At 46.6% G+C, this 16,183-nt stretch overlaps 1 protein-coding gene across 5 annotated transcripts in view; it reads right to left on the reverse strand.

The window, feature by feature from the left end:
• The window catches only part of ST3GAL5 (ST3 beta-galactoside alpha-2,3-sialyltransferase 5), a 120,137-nt gene that overhangs the window by 14,608 nt on the left and 89,346 nt on the right, over positions 1-16,183 (reverse strand). For all 5 annotated transcript variants that reach the window (XM_077280224.1, XM_077280226.1, XM_077280227.1 and 2 more), the window contains exons 3-4: positions 8,059-8,164; positions 107-450 (exon numbers count right to left, since the gene is read on the reverse strand). In XM_077280224.1, the coding sequence (XP_077136339.1) occupies positions 107-450; positions 8,059-8,164 (450 nt within the window). The remainder of the gene's footprint in view (positions 1-106; positions 451-8,058; positions 8,165-16,183) is intronic.

Raw genomic sequence — 16,183 nt, forward strand, 5'->3', positions numbered from 1 at the left:
TTCGGCTTCGGCAGTATTCAGCTATCAACCTGCAGATTAACCCATATCTGCAGGTTATTAGGGTTATTTTATAACATACTAGATGTCTTCTCCTTGTGATAATTACCTGATGACGACGTCATGCTCATCGATGATGTGTCCCAGCTGCAGACCATGGAGGATTCCTCCGCTTCCTATGACAATGCAGCGCTTGCATTTTTTCGGACTTGGTCCCATAGGCAAATCGTCATCAGTCATAAGTTCCAAAATGTCATCAAGTTCCTCGAGGAACTGTCGGAACCCAAATGGAGGGCCGTACTGGTACATGGATTCGTTCAGGGCCATGCTCTTCTTCATGAAGCTTTCCAGGCCCATGTTGAATTTGTTTGGGAACAGGCGATCCATTTCCTTCTTAGCAAATCCCGGCTTGCACTCCTCCTTCAAGACGCCATTGGCAAACGTGTGGGAATTCTGAGGAGACAGAAGATACATGGTTACAATACAAATACCCAAGGAGGCTACAGACAATATTACATTCCAAGGACAACCTCAAAAGTCCATTTCTTGGGAAACTCCTAATTTGTTGGGAAACCCAAGACACAACTGTTCAATATTTTTTCAGAACATAAGAATTAGAGTAATGCAGAACAGGACAAGCCAACGATAGATAGAGACGCTCTTTGTTAAAGGGATGGTCTATGATATTATTAGACGCAGTACTAGAGTTGAGCAAAAAAGAAATTGGGCTGCTCTAGTGCTAAGTCCAGTCTTGTCCTCCATTTCAGCCGGACCCAGGCAATTTTGAAGCGAGCGCCCTCGGTGTCCTTGGCATTTACTAGGCCCTGCGACATCACACGGCCAAGTATACTGGTCATTATAGCTGAGCAAAAGGACTGTCAGGACCCTGGTGAAGCACTCATGTCTGTAGTCCTTGACCACCATACCAAAGCCCTACAATCTCCTCCTCATTAGTAGGCCTGGCACAAGATCATGCATGCACTGGGCCTACTAATAAGAAGCAGTGCTGGGGATGTTGGTAGTTCTTTTTGCTCAACTTTTCCAGCCATAGAAGTGAAGATTGCCCTAGTCCGACTGCAAAGGAGGACCAGACTGGACAACATACTAGGGCATCACAAAACTTTTTGCTTAACTCCACCAAGAACTGTGCCTGTAACAACGATGTAAGCCCATCCCTAATGGGCTTACATCTTTGATACCCAGGATTCTTTATGGTAAGAGCAGTTAGACTATGGAAGTCTCTCCGAGAGTCAACTATCAAAGTTAATTCATTATAAAAGTTCAACAGGAGCCCGGATGCCTTTATAGAAAAATATAATGTTACTTGTTATGGGCACTAGATTTCTGTACATTGGTCACTGACCCGAGACATTTTTTCTGATTGCCATATATAGAATCAGGAAGGATTTATTTTCCAATAAGAGGAAGGAAATTTCGTTTTGCCTCTTGAGAGTTTTGGAACCCACTGGGTCAATATCACACGAAAATAAGCGAACATGGACGGACATTCCCTACTTCTAACTGGTTTCGAAGTTGGTGACCACTGGAAGTTAGCAGAGATAAAGATCAAGAAGATTTTCCGACTTGTGGTCCAGTACTCTGTTGGAGAAGAACTTCCCTTCTGCAGCCAACATCCTTGATCCAGAATCTCCTGGATGTCTCTTTTGCGTCCTGTGGATATCTTGTAAGGTCTCATCTTTTAAGTCCTCACACAAGGTCATGACATCACAGCGCAGAGGAAGCAACAAAGGCATCCAGGAGACACCGGGCCATATCTGGCTGCAAGAGAAGACTCGGGAAGAAGCAGACGTCTTCCCAGCCATCATCGGGGCTATGACCAGAACTGGATGTCTACAACGACGCGTCCATTCATTGCTATGTGAGCAGTAATGAACATTGTAATGGCCCATTCGGGTATATGTCGCCCCCTGATGACTTCCTTCTGCGGATTTTGATGACACACACCGGCAGATGGGATTTTATTACTTAATATAATGCTAACCATTGGTTACTGTTGGATATTAGCAGTCTGTTTACTCGAGTGTCCCATGGCACAAACTAGCAGGGCTAGGCCGAGTGTAATCATATCCTATGTCACGTAAAGATGAGAGAGATCCCATTTCATACACGCAAACCAGGAGAGCGCTCTATTGTCTTCAGCTGTCATACCACTGCACTAACAGGCAAATATGGACACATAGGAGAACACACATGTAGCACTGGATCTAGAGAATCCAAGCAATGCAAATAAGACTGTAAGCAAATGAGCCAAAAACAGCCGCCCTCAATACACAGAAAATCAGCAGGTTGAGCCCTGGCACATGAGATTGGCAACAGTCACCATTGGCACTGGACCCGCTTTATGCACAGAGGAGCGGCATGAAGAACTTTATTAATTTCCAGTTAGTTTATGGCACTTTTCAACATGCTAAAACTTTGGTGATTTATTATTTATACTATTCATGTTTCACATTTTCACACCTAATAATCTGATGAAATAATTCTTACATAGACTCAGACTCCTATAAATATACGGTTATTATTTTAGGGTTTTTTATTACAGCATTATCTTAATATATACTGTGAGGCTGTGACCCGTTACAGCTAGGGGGCGCTGTTTGTGCTCCCCAGAATGCGCACGGAGGCTTATGAAGGCCGTAGGTGTACATGGCAATCGCAGGTGTAGCTGTGATTGCAATGTGTGGCAGTGACTCGTGTCACAGGTAGGGGTCGCTGTGTGTTCTCCCCAGGTTGTGCATGCAGACAGATGAAGTCCATAGGTGTGCATGGGAGTCACGGATTTCCGGTCTGGGTTTTCCATGTGGCTTAAGGCCACAGGTTTGTGTGTGTTAAAAGCCTTGCAGTATGGGGTATGGGTGTGTCAGGTGTGAGTTGCAATGTCAGTGTCAATCTGGTGTGTGTTGGTGTGCAGAGCAGAGGCCTGCAGAGCGCTGGCTGAGTGCATGAAGGCACAGGCCAGTGGAGCCAGCACCTAGGCCAGCTGAATAGCCTGGCACCCGCAGCGTATACAGCGATGCAAGTTGTCTATGGTAGGTACTGATCTTGGATGTGGACAGTCCTGTGCCCGAAGGAGTTGGATGATGGAAGTCCTGTGCCTGGAGGTGGATGTCCTATGCCAGAAAGAGGACTAGCATGTGTAAGGATTGCAAACAGGTGGATATGGTGCACGGCTGCTATCCGGAGAATATCCTTGGCTGTGTACGGCTGTGTGAGTAGAGACTGTAATACAGCGATGCAGCACACCCACGGGAACTAGTTGGAGGGGGCTGGCGTGTGAAGTGTCTGCAACATATGGGGTTGTGTGTATGGAGACTGTAATATAGCATGCGGTTGCCCAGGGAAACTGGACAAGGGAAGTCTGGCCTGTTTAGGGACTGCAAATCTAAAGCCATATGATATGTATTGCTATGAACTGGTGTAAACTGAATACTGATAATATACACTGAAGTTATATGCATTTGTGTGAATTGGACTTTAATGCTGTGAGGAAACACATTAAAGAGACTTTTTTGTTGGAACTTTGTGAGTCACTACCTCTTCACTGCGTACGATGCTACTGCAGCCTTACAATACTTACCTTGTAATGTCTTCACATCCTGTTCCATCCAGATGTGTCTGGATCCCAGAATTCCAAGCGGTTGAAGTTCACCGACCTCCATATTGGGACACCCAAGTGATGGGTGTTGCAATATGGAAACTGCTGGTGGTACCAGCCTCTCGCGCGGTACCACCAGCGGAACACCGTCGCACCACACACACTGTACATGTCATATGCACCACACACACATACACACTCACTGTATATGCCGTACGCACCACATATACACACTGAGCCTCTTGCGCGTTACCACCAGCGGAACACCGTTGCGAACATGACACCGCCGAGATCAGCTGAATGATTCACTGACTGCTGTCATCTGTGTAAAGGAGGAGCGCATGTGCAGTTTTAATGTGACAGCCGCTATCTGTCTGCACAAAGATGGCAGCGGTCTGATTTACTGCGCCTGCGCAAATTTCGCACAGGCACAGTGAATCATTCGGCTGATCCCGGCGGCAGATACGCAACGTGTCGGTCACATTAAAGGGGTTTTCCCACGAACCAAAGTTAATTTTAAAAACTGTCTGTGTCTCACCGTGTTCGGAGCATATCACATCTCCTGGGCAGGGGAGGAAGCAAAAGACAATACTGACATTACAGCAGGGGTTCACAGAGGATTTCTTTTGTCAGGTAAAATATTTAACTGACTGTTTTTAAACAATATTTTACCTCGTATCCACTGTGATCTCCTGCTGTAGTGTCAGTATTGTCTTTTGCTTCCTCCCCTGCCCAGGAGCTGTGCTTGTGCTATGTTCTCTACACATGAGAGGAGAAGACAGCAGATGGGGGAGAGAGAAAGAAAACAGGGGTGAGAGAGACAGAGCACGGGGGGAGACAGCTGAAACAGGACAGCACATGAGGGGAGAACACAGTACAGGAAGGAGAGAGAGAGCAGACAAGGGGGATAGCACATGGGGTAGACAGGTCAAAGAAGAGAGCACAGACGGGAGAAGTCAGCACATGGGGAAAGAGAGAGTGGCTAGGTGTGTGAGCACATTGGGGGGAGAGATTCTCAATGCTGCAAAGCCTGCCTCCATCATGACATTACCGCACTCCCGATGCCATAGCATCGGGCCTCCATCTAGTGTGTGTGTGTGTCTATATGAATACCACATCCTAGATATCTCTGAATGAAATATTCCAGTTGAAAATTTTTATTCATTGCATAGTGGAATGTGTTCAGAACAATGAAACATAACAATTATCAATGTAAATCAAAATGAATATCCCATGGAGGTCTGGATTTGGAATGATACTCAATATCAAAGTGGAAAAGCAAATTACAGGCTGATCCAACTTCAGTGGAAATGCCTCATGACAAGGAAAAGATGCTCAGTATTGTGTGTGGCCTCCACGTGCCTGTATGACCTCCCTACTGTACAATGCCTCGGCATGCTCCTGATGAGGCGGCGGATGGTCTCCTGAGGGATCTCCTCCCAGACACCTGGACTAAAGCATCCTCCAACTCCTAGACAGTCTGTGGTGCAACGTGACGATGGTGGATGGAGCGAGACATGATGTCCCAGATGTGTTCAATAGGATTCAGGTCTGGGGAATGGGCGGGCCAGTCCATAGCTTCAATGCCTTCATCTTGCAGGAACTGCTGACACACTCCAGCCACATGAGGTCTGGCATTGTCCTGCATTAGGAGGAACCCAGGGCCAACCGCACCAGAATATGGTCTCACAAGGGGTCTGATGATCTCTTCTCGGTACCTAATGGCAGTCGGGCTAACTCTGGCGAGCACATGGAGGGCTGTGCGGCCCTCCAAAGAAATGCCACCCCACACCATTACTGACCCACTGCCAAACCGGTCATGCTGAAGGATGTTGCAGGCAGCAGATCGCTCTCCACGTCATCTCCAGACTCTGTCATGTCTGTCACATGTGCTCAGTGGGAACCTGCTTTCATCTGTGAAGAGCACAGGGCGCCAGTGGCGAATTTGCCAATCCTGGTGTTCTGTGGCAAATACCAAGCGTCCTGCACGGTGTTGGGCTGTGGGCACAACCTCCATTTGTGGACGTCGGGCACTCAGACCATCCTCATGGAGTCGGTTTCTAATCGTTTGTGCAGGTTCTGGCAGTGCTCCTCCTGTTCCTTCTTGCACAAAGGCAGAGGTAGCGGTCCTGCTGCTGGGTTGTTGCCCTTCTACGGCCCCCTCCACGTCTCCTGGTGTACTGGCCTGTCTCCTGGTAGCGCCTCCAGCCTCTGGACACTACGCTGACAGACACAGCAAACCTTCTTGCCACAGCTCGCATTGATATGCCATCCTGGATGAACTGCACTACCTGAGCCACTTGTGTGGGTTGTAGAGTCCGTCTCATGCTACCACGAGTGTGAAAGCACAACCAACATTCAAAAGTGACCAAAACATCAGTCAGAAAGCATTGGTACTGAGACGTGGTCTGTGGTCCCTACCGGCAGAACCACTCCTTTATTGAGGGTGTCTTGATAATTGCCAATAATTTCCATCTGTTATCTATTCCATATGCACAACAGCATGTGAAATTGATTGTCAATCAGTGTTGTTTTCTAAATGGACAGTTTGATTTCACAGAAGTTTGATTTAAAGTTATATATATTCTGTTGTTTGTGTTCCCTTTATGTTTTTTTGAGCAGTATATATATATATATATATATATATATATATATATATAAAAATATATATATATATTTGTATATACAGTATATCTATCTATATAACCCCCTGTACTGTCTCTCTGCAGCCCACCGCCCTGTCCCTCTGCAGCCCCTCACCACACTATCCCTCTGTAGCCCCCTCCACACTGTCCCTCTGCAGCTCCCTCTGCGCTGTCACTCTGCAGCCCCCTCTGTGCTGTCACTCTGCAGCCCCCTCTGTGCCGTCATCCTTCAGTATCCCTACACTGTCCCTCTGTAGCCCCCCTGCACTGTCACTCTGCAGTCCCCTCTGCATTGTAATTTTGCAGCCCCCTCTGCGCTGTCACTCTGCAGCCCCCTCTGCGCTGTTACTCTGCAGCCCCTATGCGCTGTCACTCTGCAGCCCCCTCTGCGCTGTCACTCTGCAGCCCCCTCTGCGCTGTCACTCTGCAGCCCCCTCTGCGCTGTCACTCTGCAACCCCCTCTGTGCTGTCACTCTGCAGCCCCCTCTGCACTGTCCCTCTGCAGCCCCCTCTGCACTGTCCCTCTGCAGCCCCCTCTGCACTGTCCCTCTGCAGCCCCCTCTGCGCTGTCCCTATGCAGCCCCCTCTGCACTGTCCCTCTGCAGCCCCCTCTACACTGTAACTCTGCAGCCCCCTCTGCCCTGTCCCTCTGCAGCCCCCTCTGCGCTGTCCCTCTGCAGCCCCCTCTGCACTGTCCCTCTGAAGCCCCCTCTGCACTGTCCCTCTGCAGCCCCCTCTGCACTGTAACTCTGCAGCCCCCTCTGCCCTGTCCCTCTGCAGCCCCCTCTGCGCTGTCCCTCTGCAGCCCCATCTGAACTGTCCCTCTGCAACCCCCTCTGCGCTGTCCCTCTGCAGCCCCCTCTGCACTGTCCCTCTGCAGCCCCCTCTGCACTGTAACTCTGCAGCCCCCTCTGCGCTGTCCCTCTGCAGCCCCCTCTGCTCTGTCCCTCTGCAGCCCCCTCTGCACTGTAACTCTGCAGCCCCCTCTGCGCTGTCCCTCTGCAGCCCCCTCTGCGCTGTCCCTCTGCAGCCCCCTCTGCGCTGTCCCTCTGCAGCCCCCTCTGCGCTGTCCCTAGGCAGCCCCTCCATGTAACGATGGTAGTTTAGCAGCAGACACCACTAGCCTTTTCTCTTTCTTCTCTAAGGCCGGGGCCATTATTATTTTGCCTCCTCCACAGATCCCGAGGGGCAAAAGAAAGGTCTTAATTATATAAATGGCAACAATAAAGATGTTACTGTGTCACACAAGACGGTTCTCCTTAATGCATCTGCTGGGATCCACCTCAGTGATGACAAACAAGCAATCCCTGAGGACGGGTTCCAGTTTCACGCTGAGGACAGAGTCACTGGTCCGTGTTGTGTTACAGAACAGTTGGCAGCAGACATGTTTTTTCTTTTTCCTGACAATTCTTCCTTTTATCCGTACGTTTATTAAGGTGGATGGACCGACGCATAGTCCGTAGGTATAATGGACGGCATGATTCCCACTGCGTTATCCACCTCCTCCCATATCCCTTCACACCTTCCTTATACTCTGTCACGCATGGTGGCTCCAAGGGCGGCCGTACTGGTTGTGCCACCATTCAGGCATCCATACAATATGGAGGTACGTAGAGGTGGGGGAGCCCCAAAGATCGCTCTCAGCTGATGCCCATCTCCCCGATTTCCCCAGTCGTGCGTCCATGTGTTCTCCATGGGCACAGCTGCTACTATTGTCCACAGCTGCTACTTGCCCTAATTGCCCCCTTTTGATTTGTCCCGATAATGATGGTTAGTTGCATCACGTAATCAGCAGCCCACCTTTAAATGATTGGGGTCCACGACTCGGAGGTCGCACGTCTGGGCGTCCAGTCCCACCTTGCAGATATACAGGATGCATGTCATGAAGCCGACGAATAACAGAAACCTAAGGGCAGACAAGAAGAACAATATAATGCACGCAACTGCAACGATGAACGTAACGTAGAAACTGTCAGCAAGCAGGTGCCCGACAATGACCCACCTACAAGTTGCCATGTTCCCAGGAATTTCTCCCTATGTGTTATATGAAAAAAGCAACAAATGAATACGCAAAGGGTGGATACTCGCCCTACAACCAGAGAAATGTCTGGTCTTAGGCACCAGATGGTTGGCTCTGTCTTGTAGGGCTCCTTTTCTCCATGGTTTAGGTATGTGCACCTGTTATATGGGGAGGAAGACAGGACTTGTGTGGGTGTACAGTCGTGCATCTATACTAGTCCTTTCTTTTTCGCCATATTACAGGTGCACATTCCCAAACCTTGGAGAAAAGGAGCCCTACAACATAGGTGCTCACACCGGTACCCGAAACCCTACAACACCCGGTTCCCTGAGATCTTATACCGTGCATTATAAAGCGGAGAGCTGCATCTTTCAACCGATAAACTTAGAAATGAAAAGCCTGAAAACAAACCATGACACCCCCTGATGGGGCACAGGGACCTTCTTGGCTGTGGAGTGATGGCAGTCTCTGCCCCCTGACGGCCATACCTGGTTCTCAGAATGTACTTTGCTGCAGGGGCCGCACCGTCTCGTGTATCCAGGATTAGGCAATCGGCTATTTTAAGCTTCTGCCAGTTAAAATTATCTACGAGTTTTGGGAGTGGTACAAAATGCTCCTCCGATGAGATCACGATGGTTTCTCCTATTATATGAGACTCCTAGTATGATGTTTATTTTGGGGAAATCTCATTGAAAACAATTTAAAAGGAGAGTGCACCTAACCAAAACCCTACAGAAAATCCCTACCAGGCGATCACCATCATCATCATCACATAGCGCCAGTGCTGAGAACCTCCAGAGCCATTAAGACATACTGATATTTGCCGCTGGTTTGGTATCGCTCATGCGCTCACAGGTAGTATGCAAATTAGGCAGAGAGTGCACTGGGGGCGTGTCGATGCACTTGGAGTTGACACACCCCCTCCGTCCCCAATGCACTGCCAGGCTAATTTCCATGTGGTTTCAAAGCTCCATTTCTCACTGTATTAGTTTGTGTCGCCATTTTCCAAGACCCGAGACGTCTTTGTTTGCCCTGCCGAACTGTAGTACTTAATCGTCCCATATTGGGGAACGTATAATATTTTAATCGCTTTTTGTGAGAGGTGCAAAGACCGAAAAAGGGTAATTCTGAGTTTCTATTTCTTTTTATTTATGGGTTAAATAATTGAATATTTTTGCAGATGCAACGATATTGGATACGCTTATTTTTTTATATCTTTTTTTTTGCTTGGAGAAAAATGGGGGTGATTCAAAGTTTTTATTTTTGAATACCCTTGTTTACAGACCCCTCAAAGTACTTGAACCTGTTATCGTGTGACCTTTACGGCCATTCCACTAGTTCCAATTGTGAAATAGTTCAGACTGGCTTCCCTTTATCAGCTGCATTCATTTATGGCTCATTTAAGAGTTTTAACTTTTATTTCAGAAATCAATAATGCACGTAAAAATAAGAAACTTTGTACTATTTCTTATCACAGAAATCTGCTCCTTTCTCCTCCTGGACTGATCAGTCACTCTCAGCTCATGGGTAAAATCTGTATTCAGCGAAAACAGATTTTCCCATTATTGAGATAGCAGATGACAGTTGGTGCTCTTAAAGTTCCATGGAGAGGGGAGGAGCTAGCGGAACACACAGACATTCTACTGCAAATTCTCCATAGAACTGTCATCTTCTATCTCAGTAATGGAAAAATCTGAACACATTTTACCCCTGAATTGCGAATTTTGAGAATGTAAAATCAGTAGGAGAAAGAAGCGGATTTATCTGATAATATATATATATATATATTCTTATTTTCATGTGTACTATTGATTTATGAAAAATGCAAAAATGAAAACGATGGTTACACTTTAGAGGAAATCTGTCAGGCTAGATACAGTGGAGGAAATACTGCAGCACAGGATGTATGTTCCATGTAGATAACGGTGGGTTTTGGCCCCATGTGGTTAGAAGCACCAGGTGTCTGCTCTACGAAGCGTGTAGTAGTGCCGCCTGGCCGTGCACATCACACTTTTGCGCTCCTCCGGTTGCATTTTTGTTCCAGCACTTGGGATAGTAATTGTTAGAAAGCTACTTTACCAATAAACTGATGGTAAAGTGTCCCACTTCAAGAAGACCCTGCGATCGATCTGGAGATCGGGCAGTAAGTGCTCAATTTGCCTGCAGCACCACCGCAGGAGAAATGAAGTATTACACTTGCTCAAAGCAGGAAGGGATGGGAGTCGCTCTTTATAACCAACTTTGACCCATGACTTTCATACAGGTTTTTCCTCTCCCGGCCAAGCACAAATGCAGAGTGACAGGTCGGATCACGTCCCCTGAGCTCTGGATGCTCCCACTATACAATTACAGTTTGTCATTTATCTAAACCCTATAAACTAAGCGAAGGATTAGTCTCTGACTGGCTTATAGCATCTAATGTTGGAGTTGGAATTACCGCCCTGTATTGTTTCAGCCTGGGAGAATCTGAGAGATTTTCTTTCATGTATTTTAAAAAATTCATTTTTGCAATCAGATTTCCTTAACAGGAATCTGTCAGTAGGATCAACCCTCCTAAGTCGTCTATATGGACACGTAGGTCAGAGGAAGCCGAATAAAATGACACCTTGATATCTGCGATCCGATGTTTTATTCTGCAGAAATCCACATTTTTCTCAATATGTAAATGAGCTGTTCAGATCTATGGGCGGGACATAGATCTCCCTGAGAATCTGACTCCTGAGCTTAATTTAGATGAATGGGGGCATTAGTAGTGTGAGACATGTAATGGCTAACTATCTGTTCTCCTGATCTACATGACTCACACTGGTTTCATGCAACATAAGCTCTGGTGGCAGATTCTCAGGGAGATCTACGTCCGGCCCATAGATCTTAACAGCTCATTTACATATTAAGAAATAAAGTGGATTTCTCTGCAATAAAACATCGGATCGCAGATATAAAGGTATAATTTTATTCAGTTTCCTATGAACTATATGCCCATATAGATGCTTAGGAGGGTTGATCCTACTGACATGCCCTTTAAAGGGAACCTGACTGTAGATTCAGGTCTCTCCTTATGAGTGCACATAGACCTGTCAGTTTAGGGGAACGGGGCAGGGAGAAGCCACCATGGACCAGCCTTGTACTATTCATCTGAGTTGCATAGTGACCGGATGACTTTACAAAGTATACTTTGTCAGAAATGCACAGAGTTTCAGAATAAAAACATATACGGCTCGCAGATGGGTTCTGATTTGTGCTGTCAGTGGTTTGGGCAGCAAGAATCTGATGATGGTTTCCCTTTAAATATTTTGTACCGCTTAGCTTCTGCATCATAATATATAACTGACTGTGGAATGAGTTACCAGGAAATCAGTCAGGGAGCACAAAAATGCCCCCAAAGGTGTCCATAAAGATAAGACTGTGGAATCTGTACTAGGTTTATGACGGTAGACATACGGAGCAATCCCGTTATCTCATGTTGTACAGATAATAGGTGAAAGTCGACCGATAAAATATGGCTGGGAAGATCGTGGCAATCATGCGTTGATATTTAAACTGTGCAGAAGTTTCACCTCTAGAAGTTACTAGGTCATAAAAAAAAGTTGAGTTCAGTCTATTTTCACCTTTACAACCATTTTTTTTTGCATTGCTGCAATGCGACTGGAATAAAACAAAAAGCAACATTGCAAATAGTTTCCTATTGCCATGATTGGGGATGACAGTTGGTGCTTTTAAAGTTCTATGGAGAGGGGAGGAGCTAGAACACACAGACATCCTAGGGAGGAGGTAGAAGAACACACAGACATTCTAGGGAGGAGCTAGATGAACATACAGACATTCTAGGGATGAGCTAGAGGAACACACAGACATTCTAGGGAGGAGCTAGAGGAACACCCAGACATTCTAGGGAGGAGCTAGAGGAACACACAGACATTCTAGGGAGGAGCTAGAGGAACACAGACATTCTAGGGAGGAGCTAGGGGAACACAGACATTCTAGGGAGGAACTAGAGGAAAACACAGACCTTCTAAGGAGGAGCTAGAAGAATACAGACATTCTAGGGAGGAGCTAGAGGAACACACAGACATTCTAGGGAGGAGCTAGAAGAACACAGACATTCTAGGGAGGAGCTAGGGGAACACAGACATTTTAGGGAGGAACTAGAGGAACACACAAACATTCTAGGGAGGAGCTAGAGGAAAACACAGACATTCTAAGGAGGAGCTAGAAAAACACAAAGACATTCTAGGGAGGAGCTAGAGAAACACAGACATTCTAGGGAGGAGCTAGAAGAACACACATTCTATGGAGGAGCTAGAGGAACACAGACATTCTAGGGAGGAGCTAGAGGAACACAGACATTCTAGGGAGGAGCTAGGGGAACACACAGACATTCTAGGGAGGAGCTAGAGGAAAACAGAGACATTCTTAGGAGGAGCTAGAGGAGCACACCGACATTCTAGGGAGGAGCTAGAGGAACACACAGACATTGTAGGGAGGAACTAGAGGAACACAGACATTCTAGGGAGGAGCTAGAGGAACACACAGACATTCTAGGGAAGAGCTAGAGGAACACACGGACAGTCTAGTGAGGAGCTAGAGGAACACAGACATTATAGAGAGGTTCTAGAGAAACACAAACATTCTAGGCAGGAGCTACAGGAACACAGACATTCTAGGGAGAAGCTAGAGGAACACAGACATTCTAGGGAGAAGCTAGAGAAAGACACAGACATTCTAGGGAGGAACTAGAGAAATACACAGACATTCTAGGGAGGAACTAGAGAAATACACAGACATTCTAGGGAGGAGCTAGAGGAACACAGACATTCTAGGGAGGAGCTAGAGGAACACACAGACATTCTAGGGAAGAACTAGAGGAAAACAGACATTCTAGGGAGGAGCTAGAGGAACACCCAGACATTCTAGGGAGGAGCTAGAGGAACACAGACATTCTAGGGAGGAGCTAGAGGAAAACAGACATTCTAAGGAGGAGCTAGAAGAACACAGACATTCTAGGGAGGAACTAGAGGAAAACACAGACATTCTAAGGAGGAGCTAGAAGAACACAGACATTCTAGGGAGGAGCTAGAAGAACACAGACATTCTAGGGAGGAGCTAGGGGAACACAGACATTTTAGGGAGTAACTAGAGGAACACACAAACATTCTAAGGAGGAGCTAGAGGAAAACACAGACATTCTAAGGAGGAGCTAGAAAAACACAAAGACATTCTAGGGATGAGCTAGAGGAACACAGACATTCTAGGGAGGAGCTAGAAGAACACACATTCTATGGAGGAGCTAGAGGAACACACAGACATTCTAGGGAGGAGCTAGAAGAACACAGACATTCTAGGGAGGAGCTAGGGGAACACACAGACATTCTAGGGAGGAGCTAGAGGAAAACAGACATTCTAAGGAGGAGCTAGAGGAGCACACACATTCTAGGGAGGAGCTAGAGGAACACACAGACATTGTAGGGAGGAACTAGAGGAACACAGACATCCTAGTGAGGAGCTAGGGGAACACACAGATATTCCAGGGAGGAGCTAGATGAATACACAGACATTCTAGGGAGGAGCTAGAGGAACACACAGACATTCTAGGGAAGAGCTAGAGGAACACACGGACAGTCTAGTGAGGAGCTAGAGGAACACACAGACATTATAGAGAGGTTCTAGAGAAACACACAAACATTCTAGGCAGGAGCTACAGGAACACAGACATTCTAGGGAGAAGCTAGAGGAACACAGACATTCTAGGGAGAAGCTAGAGGAAGATACAGACATTCTAGGGAGGAACTAGAGGAACACACAGACATTCTAGGGAGGAGCTAGAGGAACACAGACATTCTAGGGAGAAGCTAGAGGAACACACAGACATTCTAGGGAGAAGCTAGAGGAACACAGATATTCTAGGGATGAGCTAGAGGAACACACAGACATTCTAGGAATGAGCTAGAGTAACACAGACATTCTAGGGAGGAGCTAGAGGAACACACAGACATTCTAGGGGGGAGCTAAAGGAACACACAGATATTCTAGGGAGGAACTAGAGGAACACACAGACATTCTAAGGAGGAGCTAGAGGTACACAAAGACATTGTGCTGCAAGTTCTCCTGAAACAACAGATTGTTCTCCATATAACTTTATTAGCGCCAGCTGTCATCTCCTGTCTCAGCAATGGAAAAATCTGTCTTCGCTAAAAACACACAAGCAGATTTCTCTCATAAGATCTATTACAAAGTTATTTTTTATTTTCACGAGTACTATTGAGTTATAAAACATAATTTAAAACAATGAGATCATAGAATTTGTAGATTTGGGTTGCATTACATTTATAAAAATGCATCCATGTTTTTCTAATCCTTGACAATGTCTTTAAATACCGTACCCATTGGAGATATAAACAGAGTCACTTTCCAGTAAATGTTTGTGGGGACCAAAGCTTCATGCATTTTTGGCATTCATTTTTCCAATTCACTTTTTCTTGCAGTGCAATCATGAGGGGTGACCAGGATTACATGGTCAGTTGTACTGCTTGTTCAGGCAGCCCTAAACAGTTACTAGGCTAGCGATTGTTAAGGGCCATCAGGCCATTGGGTGTATAAGTGGCGCTGTACCTTTAAATCTGTGACCCCAGCAGAATCTGTAGTATGCACACTTTGCATGGCTTCTTGCTGTGCGCCAGAGAGGAGAATGCGATTCAGAAGAGTGATAGCACTGTAGGAAGGTGCTGCATGATGGGACTGTATCTGGGGGCTGAGAGCAGCAATGTACTGCAATATGGGGCTCTCTATAGAGGAATGATGTACTATATGATGTGGCTGTATATTGATGGAGCTGAACATTAGTGATATATTACTTTATGAGGCTGTGCATGGGGGTTGAGAGGAATGTTACTCCAGGACGGGACTGTGTACAGAGGGACTGAGAGGAGGGATTTAATGCAGGATGGGACTGTATATACAGGGGCTGAGAGGAGTGATATAGTGCAGGATGAGGCTGAGTACAGTGACGTACTGCAAGATAAGGCTTTATATAATGAGATGAGAGGAGTGATGTGCTGCATAATGGAGGTATATATGGAGGCGTAGATAGGAGTAATGTACTATAGGATGGGGCTCTATGATGGGGACGTATCTAGAGTGGATGAGAGGAGTGATATACTCCAGAAGGGAGCTGTATATGCAGGGGGTTGAGAAATGTGATCTACTGCAGGAGGGGGCTGAGAGGAATGATGTTCTGCATCATAGTATAGAGAGCTGAGAGGCGTAATACACTGCTGAACGACACGGACAGCGCCACCTCTTTCTATAACGCTACCCTCACATCAGCCATACACTCAGTCGCCCCTCTCATGCATGGCAAAGTGCGACAAATCAATAGGCAACCCAGGCATAACAATCTCACCAAAAAACTTCGACAAGCATCCAGGGTCACGGAGCGGCGTTGGAAGAAAACACGCCTTTCATATGACTTCACTGCCTTCAAACAAGCTACATTTGCTTTCAAATTAGCCCTCACCTCTGCTAAACAGACCTATTTCACTAACCTTGTATCTTCATTATCCTACAACCCAAAAACAACTGTTCAGCACATTCAACTCTCTCCTCCGCCCGCCACTGCCACCTCCAACTCCCCTCATCTCTGCCGAGGACTTTGCAATCTACTTCAAAAATAAGATCGACCAAACAAGGCAAACCTTTACTGTTCCACCTCCCCAACCACTCCATATACCAGACCACTGCCCTTCGCTAATAACTGCCCTCTCCAACATCACTGAAGGAGAACTTACTCGCCTCCTTTCCAAATCACACCTCACCACCTGTGCACTGGACCCCATCCCTTCCCACCTGCTCCCCAACCTCACTAACATGCTCATTCCAGCCCTAACCCATCTCTTATCACTTATCGCT

This window comes from Ranitomeya variabilis, chromosome 1 (assembly GCF_051348905.1).
Source record: "Ranitomeya variabilis isolate aRanVar5 chromosome 1, aRanVar5.hap1, whole genome shotgun sequence".
Lineage (NCBI taxonomy): Eukaryota > Metazoa > Chordata > Amphibia > Anura > Dendrobatidae > Ranitomeya > Ranitomeya variabilis.